General features: G+C 42.4%; 1 protein-coding gene across 1 annotated transcript in view; it reads right to left on the bottom strand.

Annotated features, from left to right (window-relative positions):
* The window catches only part of Ddr (discoidin domain-containing receptor 2), a 143,926-nt gene that overhangs the window by 51,526 nt on the left and 77,490 nt on the right, over positions 1-14,910 (bottom strand). Inside the window, exon 4 of the mRNA XM_076389685.1 lies at positions 9,132-9,363. Within this exon, the coding sequence (XP_076245800.1) occupies positions 9,132-9,363 (232 nt within the window). The remainder of the gene's footprint in view (positions 1-9,131; positions 9,364-14,910) is intronic.

Below are 14,910 nucleotides of genomic sequence, written 5' to 3'. Positions count from 1 at the left end.
GGGGCAAATTGGAATTGCCCCGGCAAGTCGGTGTACTGATGGAATTAAAGCCATCGGGCGCAACGTCTTCCGGGGGCGAGTTTCATTATCTCGACGAGGTTAGGAGGTCGACGGCAGGTAACCTGAGCAGGTGGTGGCGGGAGCCCCGTCTTGTGGAGCCGAAAAACCGGAACGAGCTTACGCGGCGCGTCCCATTTCCTGGCTCGTCGTGCCGCCGTGTAGGCAATTACTTTCTAGGAGCAACGTGCTGGAAAGGAGCACGCTCCTAATCTGTTTGCGGCCGAATTCGGTATACCCAGGAGCCCGCTAATGAAGAACTGTTTAATTTTAACGTCCTTAATCTTGCGCGAACGGAACACTCCTATAGCTGCGGTAATATCGTTTGATAAGGCGGGACTTTTAATGTTTGACGGTGTACGTTAGGGGAAGGCAATTAAGTGTCTTTTAATCGTGAAGGTAATAATGTGGGGGAATCGAGGCTGAGTGTGGTCCAGTGCTTTATTAATCTTTTTATGGTTTTAGTAGGTGCATACAGGGCGTTTCTAAATATATGGGATATTTTTGGAGGGTAGATTTTAGATATAAAGGAAACGAAAAATGTTCGTGTGCACAGATGTCTGGAAACGTTTAGTTTCTTAGTTATGAGCTATTTTATATTGCGTATGGCGTGATACTATCTTTGAGATCTATGACTGTGTGGCATATATTCATGGGGTTGGAATATATTCTCTGGATCTGGTAAGACTTTAAGGAAGATAGTACATTGTACAGGAAAATAATAGGTTAGTGTTTCGGGCAATATTAAATACGCTATAACTGAGAAACTATGCGTTTCGGAGCATATGTTGCACACGAATTTTTTCGTTGGCTTTGTATCTAGAATCTGCCCTTCAGAAATGTAACAAAAGCTTAATTATAAATAACATAATTGTATAAAAGATTCGAATTCATTTGAGTGAAATTTGAATTCAAAAGGATTAAATGTAAGTTTCCACGATAAAACTTACAGAATAAATAGAAGAAAATTTGAAAAAGTATTTTACTCTAACTTCAAAGCAGAAACTTTGAAGGGGAGAATTTACTGCGCTACTTTAACCATCAAATAGAATCTCTAATTACCTCCTGAAATTGGACTATCTATTTCACTTCATACTTGATTTTCCTTTAACTCCTAGAACTCAATCAGCTCGCAGTTATTCGAGAAGTATCAGAATATTCAACACTAGTCTACGATAGCAATCTGAAGCTTCCTAACGGGAGGCTTGTCCCCACTTCATCCTCCTCTAAAACGCTTCACCATTCTGCTGACTAAGAATCAGGTAATTCGAGTATCTCTACAGAAGGGACGACCAACAGGTGAAAAAAAAAAAAAAAAAAAAATAAAAATAAAAATAAAAGAAGAACCAAAAAAGTAAGCCCCGTACGATTTCTCCTCTGAAGCGAAAAATGGACGGGACACGCGGTGAATTTCGTTCGAGGCAGCAATTTCGATTTCACGGCAAACAACCGAGGAGACGAGTTGTACACGAGAGCCGCGGCGATGAGTTGTAACTATTCGTTTACAGCGTAATGGATTTCCCCGCGTTCGCAGGCGACATTTCGAAAATCGAGAGAAACGAATCGTCGCCGGCAGAAAGAAACTAAATTCAACCCTTTCCTGTCCGCGCCTCGGGGGTGAGAGCACTCGTCCGGATGGAATCACTCGCCGATTAAGCCTGCGCTCTGATGGACCCCCGAAAAGAGAACAGAGACGAGCGGGAAGAGAAAAAAAACGAGCCAGGTCCTGTCTGTCGGGAAAAAACTGGACGAGGGGTTGAGAGGGTGAGAACGGGGAGGGAGGGAGGGAGGATGAAGTGTGGCCGTAGAAAATTGTTTCCAGGCCGCGCGGTAATCTGCTAATAGGGTGTCCACGTTCGGGCCGCTAATCCGTAATCCATCGATACCAGCTCGATCCTGCATCAATGCGCGCACACTTAACGAGCCTGCTGTGTTCACGATAATTTACACACGTCCCCGTGTGTTTCATGAAATAATATGCATTCCACTGTCACAGTGACATTTAGTGAAAGTATTTTTATGAAAGAGAATAAAACTGGTATTTTGGTCGATACCTTGACGAATAGACTATTATTTCTTAAGTCTTCTCATCTTCTCTTCTTTCATATTATACGGTTATATGAAAACTGTAACTTCTGGTGGTGATAAAAACAAGAATAGTATCGCGTGGATTTTGGAACTGCGCCAGCGGTTAAAGGTAAAAGTTTTGTATTTTTTAAGAAATTCTTTTTCCCTAATTTCCTGATAGCTTTACTATAACTCTAAATTAATATTATCTATTTGTGAACGTATAAATTTTTCATTTCAAACTTCATAATTTTCAACTTTCCACATCTAATGAAAATCTAGCAAAAATGAGTATGACAGTTCTCCATTAACCTTCCTGTATAAGAATTAACGACCTTATGAAGCAGCTATTTAATTTAAACAAAAAGAAGAGAAATTCGCAATTTCTTTTACGCCCTGTGCATTTGCACGAGTGAGCAGGTCCAGGAGAGATTTTCCAGTTTTCCTCGTTGTCGCGCGTTGAATTTCCTGCTGGAAAGGGTTCCACAACGACGACGCGGAGAGGACAGAAATATCTGCCAGGGTATAACTTTCCCTCCTTAATTCCTTTTGCTGGAATGAAACAAGGGAGCCTAACAGGATTCCCTTCCAGCTCCAGAGACCTTGTTGATTTTTCAAACGTGCTGCAAAGCCTGCCGGATGGAAGACGCGATAACAGTCTGGGCGCTTCGTTCCAGTCGATCGACTATGTCTGACCATAGACGGCCCTTAACCACTGCCAAGTGATACAGCGTTGTTTCGCTTCACCTCTGCTCTGGCGCCGATACTATTGAATTTCCATTTATGATATCAACTTGTACTTGCCTATTTTTACGCATTAAATCCTCGTATCGGCAGTTCCGCTTTCCACTGGTCGGCCTCGTTAGAAAGTTAAGAATAATTACCAGACGGTTCTCAAACTTTCTGCGGCGATCGCTACCAGTTTTTGCAACACGGTTATTGCGCTTTATAATTGAGTTCTGAAACTTTAGTTTATACATATTTTAGCTATCAGGTTCTATCATTTAGCAAATAATAGAAAAATATTGCAATTTCATAATTGAATCGTACAATTCTGAGACCCGAAGAACCTATCGAAGTATCTCTGTCTCGAATCGTTTAAACTACCACTCTATTAACAATATTACAAAGTTCACCCTGTCAGGGTAGTTTACTCAACGACCCACGCGATAAAGGCCACGTTACATCAACCCCCTATTCCCTCATTTTTTCCGCCCCCTTTTTTCTTTTTAATTCTGCAGACTCGAGCAATATTATCGCGAACGAACGCGCTCGGTAATGACTGCTGCGTAATGACCGTACGGGCTTCACGCTGGCCCGTAATGGTCCTCCCGCCATATTGCAATTTGAATTTCGCTGAAATCAGTGGAAAAAGGGTGGCAGGGCCCGCGGAATGAATATGTTAATTGGCTTTGGAATTGGCTGTCCCTATCGGTGATTGATTAAAATTCGATACGTGCTGCCAGCCCCGCGACGATCGCCTGCAGGGGTGCAACAGCGTGGGCGGGAAAACTGGGGGGATGGTGAGGGATGACTGCGACGGACGGGGGCTCACGGAAGTTACTTTACGGATAAACGAGATTGAAATTTCGATGGAAATTACCGCCGGTATCTGTGGACATAAGCGGCGCGGTCGCCAAGTCAAACGAAAGTCGGGGACTCGTCATCTCCAGCTAAACGCGAGCTTCAACGTTATCCAGGCGCATTAATAAAACTTTTTCGGGGGCTGCAAATAGCTTGGCCCTTTATTTATTTTACTCTTGCGGTTGGGGGTTCCTGTTTCGTAAGTCTGAGAGACACGGGAATATTTTCCTTAGAATGTAACTTACAATTGGTACTGAGAAAATAATGGAGAACGATTAGTGCCACCTTTTAAAAGCAGTGATAATTACAATGATAATAATTAAAGTAGAGAGAGGAATCCTTTTTTATTTCCTTCTTGGTTCGTAAGTCTGAACGACACGGTAATATTTTCCTTAGAATGTAACTTACAATTGGTACTGAGGAAATAATGGAGAACAATTAATGTCGCTTCTTAAAAACAGGTATAATTCAAGTGATTATAATTAACGTAAAGCTGAAAATTCTTTTTTATAAATCTGAAACCTTATAATAAGAAGGAGCCTTGTATACTAAAATTACCAGAAGAGGATAACTGAAATTTACCTTCGTAGTAGAACAAATGGGAAATGAGGATTAAAATTATTTTGAATAAGCCTTCGTTTTCGAGGGTATTGGATTATACGACAACTTCATTTCCGCGCAAGAACACGGATGCACGTTCCATCCAGCAGCGCGGAGAATACTGATACATGTTGACTTTCACCTGCGAATTTATCGCGACTCACCTCTGGGAATGTTATCATTGGGGAATAACCCTGCCTTGTTTCTCCCGCGTAGTGTCCTCCTTTTCCTAGAATCCCGGCAGTACGGGCGATAAATTTCGCGCGGGAAAATTACCACAATATATGCGTGCTTATTTGGAAGCATTCGAGTGGAAAGTTTCGTCCAAGACAGACTCCTTTCGAAATAGAATTTAGAAATAAATGATTACCGCAAGAGTAGCTGCTTGTAGTTACATTCAGTTTGTTCATAAAAATAGAAACTTGTAATTTAATCGTTCCTCATTACATTTTTCACAGAAGAAGTTAAAGTACTGCGAAGGAAAAAGATAATTTTCAGTGAAATCTAGGTAGATTCACTTAAAAATCCCTGTCATAAATATTTCCTCGAAATTCCCCGACTTTACGCAATTTCTCGGCAGCACATTTTCCAAATTGCTTACAAAAATTCAGCGTTAGCATTCCCAAGGAGTATTTTTCCATCCCAGCAACCGGCGATGATTCACTCGCGATACCTTCGCCGAGAATAATTTAATTTCTTGGCGCTTATTTTCTAACGAAGGTAAGTGGAAAGGCGCCGCAAATGAAGGTGGTCGACGGAGTTCCGCTGGCGACGGCTACGTCGACGTTAATGAAACACGTCCACCGTTGGCAATTGTCCCACCGCAGGCACGACAACGAGCACCCTAACGCAAAAGGAAGAACGGGTATCTAGCCGGGGCCATGTTCTCTTCCGTTTCCATCAGAATGCATCTATATAGCCCTGCTGGTCCAGCTCTTTCACCAGCCCTCCCTGAATTCAAATGAGAGCCCCTTTTTCGGTTTAATTCTTCCGCGTCTTAAGAGAGTAAACTCGTAATATATTCTAACCCACCATACATATACAATTTCCTCGAGACAAAGAAATAGAAAAGACCTTCCAAAGTAAAAAAAAAAAAGAAGAATAATTCAGGTCAAGGGAAGAAGAGCACGCAATACGGTCCATTTTCTGATTCCTCCAAACGGGAGTAATTTTTCACCCGACTTCCATGCAGGGCTGTCGTAAAATATTTTAGGAAGCAATCTCCCCGCATTTTTACGCTCACCCTTTACGACCCCTTTGATCTCTCGTACCGTATCATTTAATATATTTCGCGAACGAAGGAAATTCCGTTCGACGCGAGCGTATTTTTTCACGAAACAATGTTCGCCGCAATTTTATCGGCCGAATGTTTATTCGCCCCCAGACACGTTTCTCTACTCGTTCCTACCCCGAACACGAGTTATCCACCCACGATCCATGCATCTTCCGTCGTAAACCATTCCACGAACCACTTCGAAATGTTTTCGTGCCCTTTCGCCCCTCCACTCGCCCCTGCTCTTTTTTCTCTTATTTAATATATTTCGCGCGGGCAGAGGGAAACCGTGACGGCATGGAAATTCCTCCTACGGGCGATCGGAAACGGAAAAGCCCTTTTTCGTTCTCGTTCCGCCTTATCCGTGGGAGTGGCGACTGCCGTAGAAAAATGCCTGCGGAGGGCTCCGATCACGTACAGCGGCGCGATAACACAGTCGTTTTGCTTTCCCACCCTCTCGCGCTCCCTTTCACACCCCTTTCAGGCTCTCTCGTCCTTCCTGGGAGTATTCAAAGAGCAAGGAGCAAAGGGAAAGAGCGCGAGCACAAAGATCACATGCCGGCCAGATTGAGGCTGCAGGGTAAACGTTCGTGTTCTCCCTTATCCTCCTTCAACTTCCGTTTCCCCTTAAATTCCCCGCTCCTTTTCGCTGCCACCCCCAGCCTGGCCCTCTTTCTTCTGCACCTCCTCGCTCCGCGACGCTCCCTTTTCCTGTTAGGTGAATTCAAACTGGTCCCTCGCTTTGAGCAAATCTGCGTGAAAACGGGAAGAACGTCTGGCACGAATCTCGACAGGAGGATATGGGAAGGTTTGTGTTATGTGTACCTAGCGACTCTGGCTGCAGTCGGGGGAGACAACGAGGAGGGGGAGGAATCACCAAGCCATGAGGAACATCGGTGTTCTGATGACGGCTCCTGTTGAGAAGGTTCTGGGATGAGCGTGGTGCAAGTTGGGAGTTGGAGTTTAGAGTTGGGAGCTTCTGCTGTGTAGCGAGGAGATGGAGTGAGGTGTTTTGAGAAGCATTGCTATGTCTTTCGATTTTTTTTAACATTTTAAGAGAATACAAATGTAGAAATCTAGAAATGTAGAAACGTAGAAGTGTGGAAACGAACAGATATAGCAATACGAGAGATGAAAAAGCACAAATCTATAAAAATGTGGGTAGTAAATTTGAACAAATCCAAAGTCCCCTAAACAATAAAGTACTTAATGTTCGTACCATGACGTTTTTATAAATTCTTCGTTTTTTCTCCATTTTTCCTATCCTTCAAATGTGTTTTCTCTATTCGAAAGTAGAGTCTGATACGTGTACCATATCCAGAAAATAGAACAACAATAGTTCATATATCGAGCAGATCGGATCGAAGCTATTGATAGAACTGAAGTGTTCCGTTCACTTATGGTTAGACAAGCAATCCACGATCGCCACCGAGGAATTGAAAAATGCACGATGCTCGTTACGATTGATTATGGCCACGCTATTTCGAAAAGCGGAATAAATGCAATCGTTTTATTGCACATCCATTAAAATTCCATTCACCAGTACCAGTCGCGGTTTGCGAACAAAAGCGAGTACCGTTCTCGATGCCGAACAGAATATCGACGCATCACTGGTTTCTCCTCTTTGATTGCGGTTTCGAATGAATAATTGATACAATAACGACAATTAGAATTGAATAAAAATAATTCGCCACGGCTCAGAATGCATTTCTGCAAATATCAGCATTACGGTCAGGATGGCATTATACCTACGTTCAATGATTTCTCTTAATGAGAGAGCTGCAGAGAATTCGAGTCACTGATTCCATCCAAATTGGTATCACTTTTATTACCGTTTCATAATTTACTATTCATTAATGCATTGTTGACATATCGTTTATCAAAGCAAGATAAAAGATACAATTATTCAGTAAAAAAAATGTTTTGCATTTCGTTTTGTATGTTAATTATTATAAAGAATATTTAATAACATACTTCAAAAACTTTAAAGAGAGATTTAGTAGATCCAAATAAAATTGTCTTGTACTGCTGCCGACAGCTAAGTCAGACGTAACCAGACTTATACTACTGTCACTGTGCCTGCCTAGCGAACAGTTCTCCCAGTAGTATAAGTCATCTCTAGTCAGCCGTACTTCACGTCTATTTTCAACAATTAATAATTCAGAAATGAAGTCCCAAACCCTAATTTTCCTTTTACATTGGTGCATAGAATCATTCTCTAAAATTATCAACAACTACCATGTAAGAATTTCTATATTACATAAATATTTAAAATAAAATTAAACTTATCACCACATGGTTCTTTTCTAATACAATTTCCTCCAATTTCCACAGTCTTCTAAATACACACTAAATATATGCCAAATATTCCCACGCACCCCAAGATGAATTTCATCTCTTCCTTTATTGCAAGTGACCACGTCTTGCCCCTTCCCACGCCTCAGCAAGCGACCTCACAAATGCTGGTATTGTAGTAATTTAAGGCGACGGGGCTCGAGAGGAGCTTGTTCTCCGTAATTTCATCGGTGCTGGTAAATCGCTTTAACCGGTATGATGTATTTTGACGAGCTAATGGATATCGCGTCCAGATTATCATGCTAAAGAGACGTTAATTAACACGTCGCCCGTTGTAACGGCCGCTTACACTGGCCAGCGGGTTCTCTGATGCGATATAGATACGTCGACGGCAGCCACCATCCCGGAATACAAATGGTGGACAACCCTCGGGGCTATCGGAGCGAGGCCTCCGCGATACGCGCAGATTTTGCACCCCCTACCCCATTCGTTCGAAAGAATGGAATTACGCCGCAACGACGCTTTGCTCGTTGCGCTAGCCGCGCTAAAGCTTTAATCCGATTTCCTTGACGAGAGCAATTATAAAGAGTGGCGTTGCGTTATTTCTCCCGCCACGGAAATCCCTCGCGGTTGCCTGTTCGTATAAAAATCTGTCAGAGACAGAAATCAAGGAGAATTGCCGCGTCATTTATATAAAAAAGTGAAATGGGTCATACATGAATCAGAAGCTAAGGTTTTTATGTAAATATATTAGGTATATGAAAGAATTGAGATTTGAATAACATAGAGTTCTGAGAACTGTTGACGAATAAACAGGTGTGTAGATTTTAAAACACTGTCTCCTACATGTATACTCGAAACCAATGTAGCAATTGAAGAGTGCAAAGTAGTTCTTCTTTCTTTTGAAATAAATTACAACAGAATCTTAGTACAAGAGAAAAGTGACACAAAATGCATAAAGAAACGAGCCAGAAAAGGTTCCCTTAAAAATGAAAATAAAGTTAACGATAATATACCACAGTCTTGCACGAGAAGGTCCTCTCACGAAGTTTCTGTTTCAGGCGCCCACGCGATTGAACGAGATGCAACGATCGATTACAGTCGGTCCAAGCGAATCTCTCGAACGTGGCGTTCATAACAAATGTAAAAGGGGCAGTCAGTCACGAACGCGAGCGGCTGCGAGCTCGGGTAGGGTGAAAAAAGGTTCGACGGGAATCGATCGCCAGGCAGCAGCCAAGAGAAGGTGTGTACGTACCTCCATCCCACGTCGATTTCTCCATCGCACCCACTTGTTGAACCCAGGCCGCCAATATTCGACGAAGTACTCTTCGGTGTACTCGACGCCGTGGCCGTTCCCGAATCTACCCTGGGTCTTGGCGGACGTCAGAATACGCGGGCTGTGCAGGTTCACCTCGAGGTACTCCTTGCCCTCCTTCGTGACCATATTCTTCGGGCACCAGGCACCGCCACCCTTGTCTTGCCTCAATCTGGAGAACCAAAGAAATAAGGGAAAAGTTATGAGAAGTGCTGGATATGAATATTCACGTGTACGAGTATATTCTGCGTTATTTATGAAAATCACATTGCACGTGAAAAGGATGGGGAGAGAGGGTGAAAATTAAATTCTTGAAATATGGAGTAAAAGTGGTATAGTTGAAAATGAGAAAGATGTTTTATTATAATTGCCCTGTGTACTTTATATTTTTTGAGGGTTTAAAAGTTTGAAAATTTGAATATTTAGGTAGTTTGAAAATTTGAATATTGAGAATTTGAAAATTTTTGAATATTTCAAACAGTTATAAAAGAGTAAGCATTAAGTTTGGGAAACGCCTATTGTAAGTGAAAATATCATGTTATGATCAGACACGTCGAACAATCTATACCCAATTGCACAGATATTTAACGATTCTTCTCAAACAAAGTGCTGCTACTAGAAACAAATGTACAATTTCGATGACATAACACTTGTTTGTGCACGAAGATCTACAGCTTTTTAATCGTGGTATGAATTACACTCCACTATAAATATTTCTTTCGCTTCCACTTTTGCCAGTACGCGACACGTAAAAAAATAATTAATGGGTCCTCTGTTTTCCTCTTTCTCTCACGCTTTCTACGCGCCGGTTTCACACCTCGATCGACGGGTGTTCGCGTATAAATTAATGACGCCTCGATTGATTTACGAGCGACCGTTTAGCTAGAGGTTTTTTCACTATCGATTTTGAGTTATTTATAATCATTTCTATGTATCGAGCAGCATTTTGCCATAATGGCTTTCAACACGGACACCAAGGGAATAGATGGTTCGTGCACGAGGGGAGAAGAGGGAGAGAAGAGCGAGCAATCGGTGTTTAATCATCGAGCAGAGTTCCGACCCATTTACATCGTCGCGGGAAACAACGGGAAAGCAGTTTCAATTCCAACATGCCGCTTCATCGTTGGAACTGCGTTACTATTGTGGAAGTAAATGATTTCTTCGTGGACGATTGTTACTGAATCATTCCCACTATTTCAGAAATTGTTGCGCAATCCAAGGGCTTTAAAACTGGTAAGGATTTGATAAAAATGTAAATTCACAAAGAATGCGAAAACGTTTCGTGAACAATCTCTTTTGTCATGTACAGCAGTTCACGTTGTTAAGAATACATTTTCATATGAAACAGAAATTGCTGCCACGCATGAAAGCCTGTTAACAAGTTATGATAACAGCCTTTGCATAACAAAGGAGGAAGTTTTATTGTATTGTGAGGAAAGGAATATACTCGAGGAAATATGTCTTGTTGAGAGACGTTACCAAGTGGCGACAGAAGAAGCAATGTGCACCAATAAGTTACAGTGGAAAGCAGAAGAGTATTGGCTTCTGAGGTGTCCATTAAGCTGCTTTCGAGTATAGAGTCACTCCTCAGAGAGCTCTAGAGGCAACCAGATATGTACAAGCATTTTTATCAGCCTTCCTGAAAGAGCTTTCAAAGAGTTCAGATATTTTCCAAATTTATAGAAAATCCAAAAGAGACTAAAACAAATATATACTAATAAATACTAAGAAATACTACTCCAGCAGACCTGTTTCTTCAAAATTATAATTTTCCCACTCAAAAGAAACAACTAACCCTTCCTAATTTCATTCTTCATAATTCCACTGTTAATGCACACTCTTCATTACTCCAATCAGGAACCATCCACCATTATGAACCCAACCTCCTAAAGCACCCATCCACATAATGGACATCCCTCTCTTTCGCAGCTCAACTTCAATTCTCCAAATATTTCCCACTGAGAAAAATTCTCCCTTAGCATCACTCGTGTGTCTGTCGAAAACTTCGACGAGCCCCGAGTAAGCCAGCTCGCGAGAGTTGAAATATCTGCTGGAAGGGCACGTCTGCGCGATCGAGAACCGAGGCCCATGGTAAAGAAGAGAAACAGCCCTCACGCGAGCGTACGGTCATAATTTTCGGCCGCGAAACGCGTTTTTAATTCAGTGGTCGGGGTAACGTGGCCCAGATGCATACAGGATACAAACGAGCGAGCGAGCGAGCAACGAGCTGAATAGACACGGGGTTAACGTATACACTGGCCGCGTGTAATTCTCCTGCTAAAAATAGCTCGGCCCGATAACAAGATCGCATTATATACGGGCCAGGAGATCGCTGGCGCGATAAGAAAGCCGGCAGAGTTTAATTTTAAGCTCTATTTACCCGCGCAACGAGCTTTCGGAATTAAGGATATCGTCGAGCGAGTGGAGCCACGCCGAGAGGCTTATTACCACTCGTCAAGAGTACGCTAGTGACCAAGGAACTGAGGGACGGGCGTTGATTGACTAACCAGCAGCGAGCCTGATACAATTTCCTTGATTTTCAAAGCTCGTTATCCCTTGTAATCGTCGCGAAATGAAATTCCAGCTTCGACGTTTTTTCCGCGGATACAGCGCCCTGGAATCCCCTCGTCAATTAAAATTAATGAAACCTGATCCGACACCCCCGGCCACACCTGATAGTCTGTAATCCTTTGTTTTGTTTTGCGCTCCGTGAACGGTGATAATTAATCTGTTGTTGCGGTGCAGGTCGGTATGATATGGCTAACCAGTATTTTCTACTTTGATTTGCTGGTGTTCGTGGGGTATTGGTTGTTAGTATTCTTAAGGTTTAGGGTAGTCATTTACACTAACAAAATAGGAGAACTTCTCACCAGACTAGTGTGCATCAGTAGTAGAATAAATTCTAAGTCAGACACGTTTCACTCAAATTGTAGGCGTTTCAAGTGCAATTTGTTATTCACTTCAGAACTTCTTCCAAATACATATAATGTGACCGAGCAAGTATCCTAATACTTCTGAATAGGAGTGTATATAGAAGGTTATAATCCTCTTAAATTCTCTTTCAATCACCACTGTATATCGTTTCACCTTACAACCACAGGAATATACCTAACGCACACAATTTCTTCCATGCTAGAAGAGATTCTAATCAAGCTATATTTCGGTTAACAGGTCGACTGATCCGAACACTACAATACCCACTTCCATCAAAACAGAGACTTTCCCCCAGTCCAAGGCACGGTATCGAGGCTGATCCAACTTGTTTCTACCGAAAATGAAGCCTCCCTCTACGAGTGGACGTAACTTCCGGCGTACCTCGCAGGATCACCGCTACTCCGTAGTAGATAGACGCGTGCGTGTGCAACACAAAGCGGCAGAGAATCTCCATGGAAATATTTCAGCTGGTTCGGTCGTCGAGCACTATCATACAGGCGGCATGCCCGCATGTAAACAATAGACCAGGCGAAACCCACTGAAAGCGTTTGCGGTTAATTAGGCAGCAATGCTGTTAACAATGTCCTGGCTTCACCCCCCCCCCCACTTCCCCCTCCCCCTCCTCGTCCCTTCACATCCCACGCCCTCTTCAACCCCTTTTCGTCTATCCCGCAGACCTACGTCGCGCAGCCGAAATTCCCCGCAACGCCAGTCGCCTCGGTCAGGATTTCGTCCGAATAAAGTTATCACCCCGACAGCATCCTCCCCTTTGTCGGCCGATCCAGTGATCGCCTCGAGGTCGCTAATTATCCGTCATTCCTGCGGGCTAATTACGCGAGCAAGGAAATTATCCGCGCAGCAGGAATCGCACCGAAATTTCGACGATCCTGTCGTCTGATGGTACACACGCGTTCCTATACGGAATGGCTGCCTCCTTGATGGCGAGCACAATCAGGGTAACCTTTTGGGAATTAAAGAAGGTGTTTTTATTTGGAAGAGGCAAGACGTTGATGTTTTTAGAAGATAGAATACCTGAATATGATGAAGTGACGAAGTTAGGATTGCAAGAAAGTGGTGCATTGTTAGAAACGTGAGGTATGAGGCATAATAGTGTTAAGTAGTAGTTAAATTATGAGCAGAAATTGAAAAATTAAAACTGAATTATACAGATGAACTTTTTTTTAGAAGAGGAGGGACCTCTTTATTCCGTGGAAATGACAGATTAAATTAGAGTATCATAAATATAATGCTATATATGTGGAACTGCATGCAACACTTTAACTTTAAACACGTTTTTCGTGAAACCGTATTTTCCTAATTGGCTGCCCTGATACACTAAATAATGAGTTAATTAATTTATTTTAAATTTTACATACGTTTCAACTAAATGCCATTTCAGCGGATATGGAATGGAACTTTTTTTTATATTTTAATAGGATTTAAAAATATCCTCGCAGAATATTGACCCAGGGTTCGAGAAATTGACAAAGTTTGGAGATGAAGAGGGATCAAGGAACTCTAAAAAATTTCAGGAGCAATCTACCTCTTATGGCCGAAAAATTTCAGAAGATCTCTTCTGATTCAAGCGCTCAGAAGTAAAATATCTTTCCAAGTCAGCATTTGCCCATTACTTATAGGAATTTTGGAGCTCACGTACAGGTCTTTCTACTGATATAAAGAGGACACTTGTGACTGAAAAGCAAGGATGTGTAGAATTCCACTCGGTACAACTACTCCAAAAATCGCATCATATCGAGAGCAAGCCACTGTGCCTAGCATGGCACCAAGTCTACTACGTTACAGCAGTTCTTCTCACTAACAGCACCATCAATGGTGGCCAGATGCTGCGTGAGTTGATCGTAATAACACAGGAAAACTCCAGAGATCGCAGGAATGCCCTTACGTACCTCCTACGAACCGGAAAAATTTGCTGTGTGGGGAATCGCCTCGTTTCGTGGGGAGGCTGAGAACGTAAAAGAAGTTCGGAAACGGACTGGTTAAGATCCCCGAGACGCTCAAGTTTTTAATCATAAACTTTTACAGGCCCCCGTAAACAGCGATCGTAACTACTCGGCGAAACTTCACTGCGATGATCTGCCATCAAGTAAAATTCGTCGATATTACTCGATAACGACGTCTGTAAAAATTTCAGTGGATGAATCCTCATCTTCGTGGGGTATACTGCGATTCAGAATGCGAATTATTATTACTGAAACTTAAATTCGAAAATAATGTAACGTAATATCCATATTCAACGATATGAAACTTTATTTCAAGCCCTATTAAAATTCCATAGAGATATCAATGACGTTCATAAATGATAGATGATTTGAAATTCGTTTTTGAAACTCGTAACAATGGGAGATTAAAAATGTATGTATTTATTATCCCAAAAATTGTATTATTCTCGTACCACTCTCAATATTAATCGATTTGTGATCCTGAATCTTTCTGTACGTTCGGTCGTTTTCAATCAAATGTCGCTTGTTTATCGAATCGAGAGAAGAAGCTGGGTTCCACGCGCAATTAGGGCCGCGGCTAGACTGTTTTACGAGGCGGAATTCGGTTATCGGGGAATTCTAATTTCTTGGGAAACAGTTACGGAGTTCGATCCTAATAGGAAGCCAATAGTCCCGATGAAATGTACGGCAACCGATCGAGCGAACGCCAGCTTTACAGGCTGGCTGCTCCTAAAGTAGCCACGCTGAGAAATGCACCCAAAGTGGAAGCCCCTGCCGACCAGAGGCATTACGCCGTCTCATCAGTCGAAAGGTGCATTAGCATT

The sequence above is a fragment of the Calliopsis andreniformis genome, chromosome 2 (assembly GCF_051401765.1).
Source record: "Calliopsis andreniformis isolate RMS-2024a chromosome 2, iyCalAndr_principal, whole genome shotgun sequence".
Taxonomy (NCBI): Eukaryota; Metazoa; Arthropoda; class Insecta; order Hymenoptera; family Andrenidae; genus Calliopsis; species Calliopsis andreniformis.
Note: the sequence above shows the minus strand (reverse complement) of the source record. Positions and strands in the feature narration are given on the sequence as shown.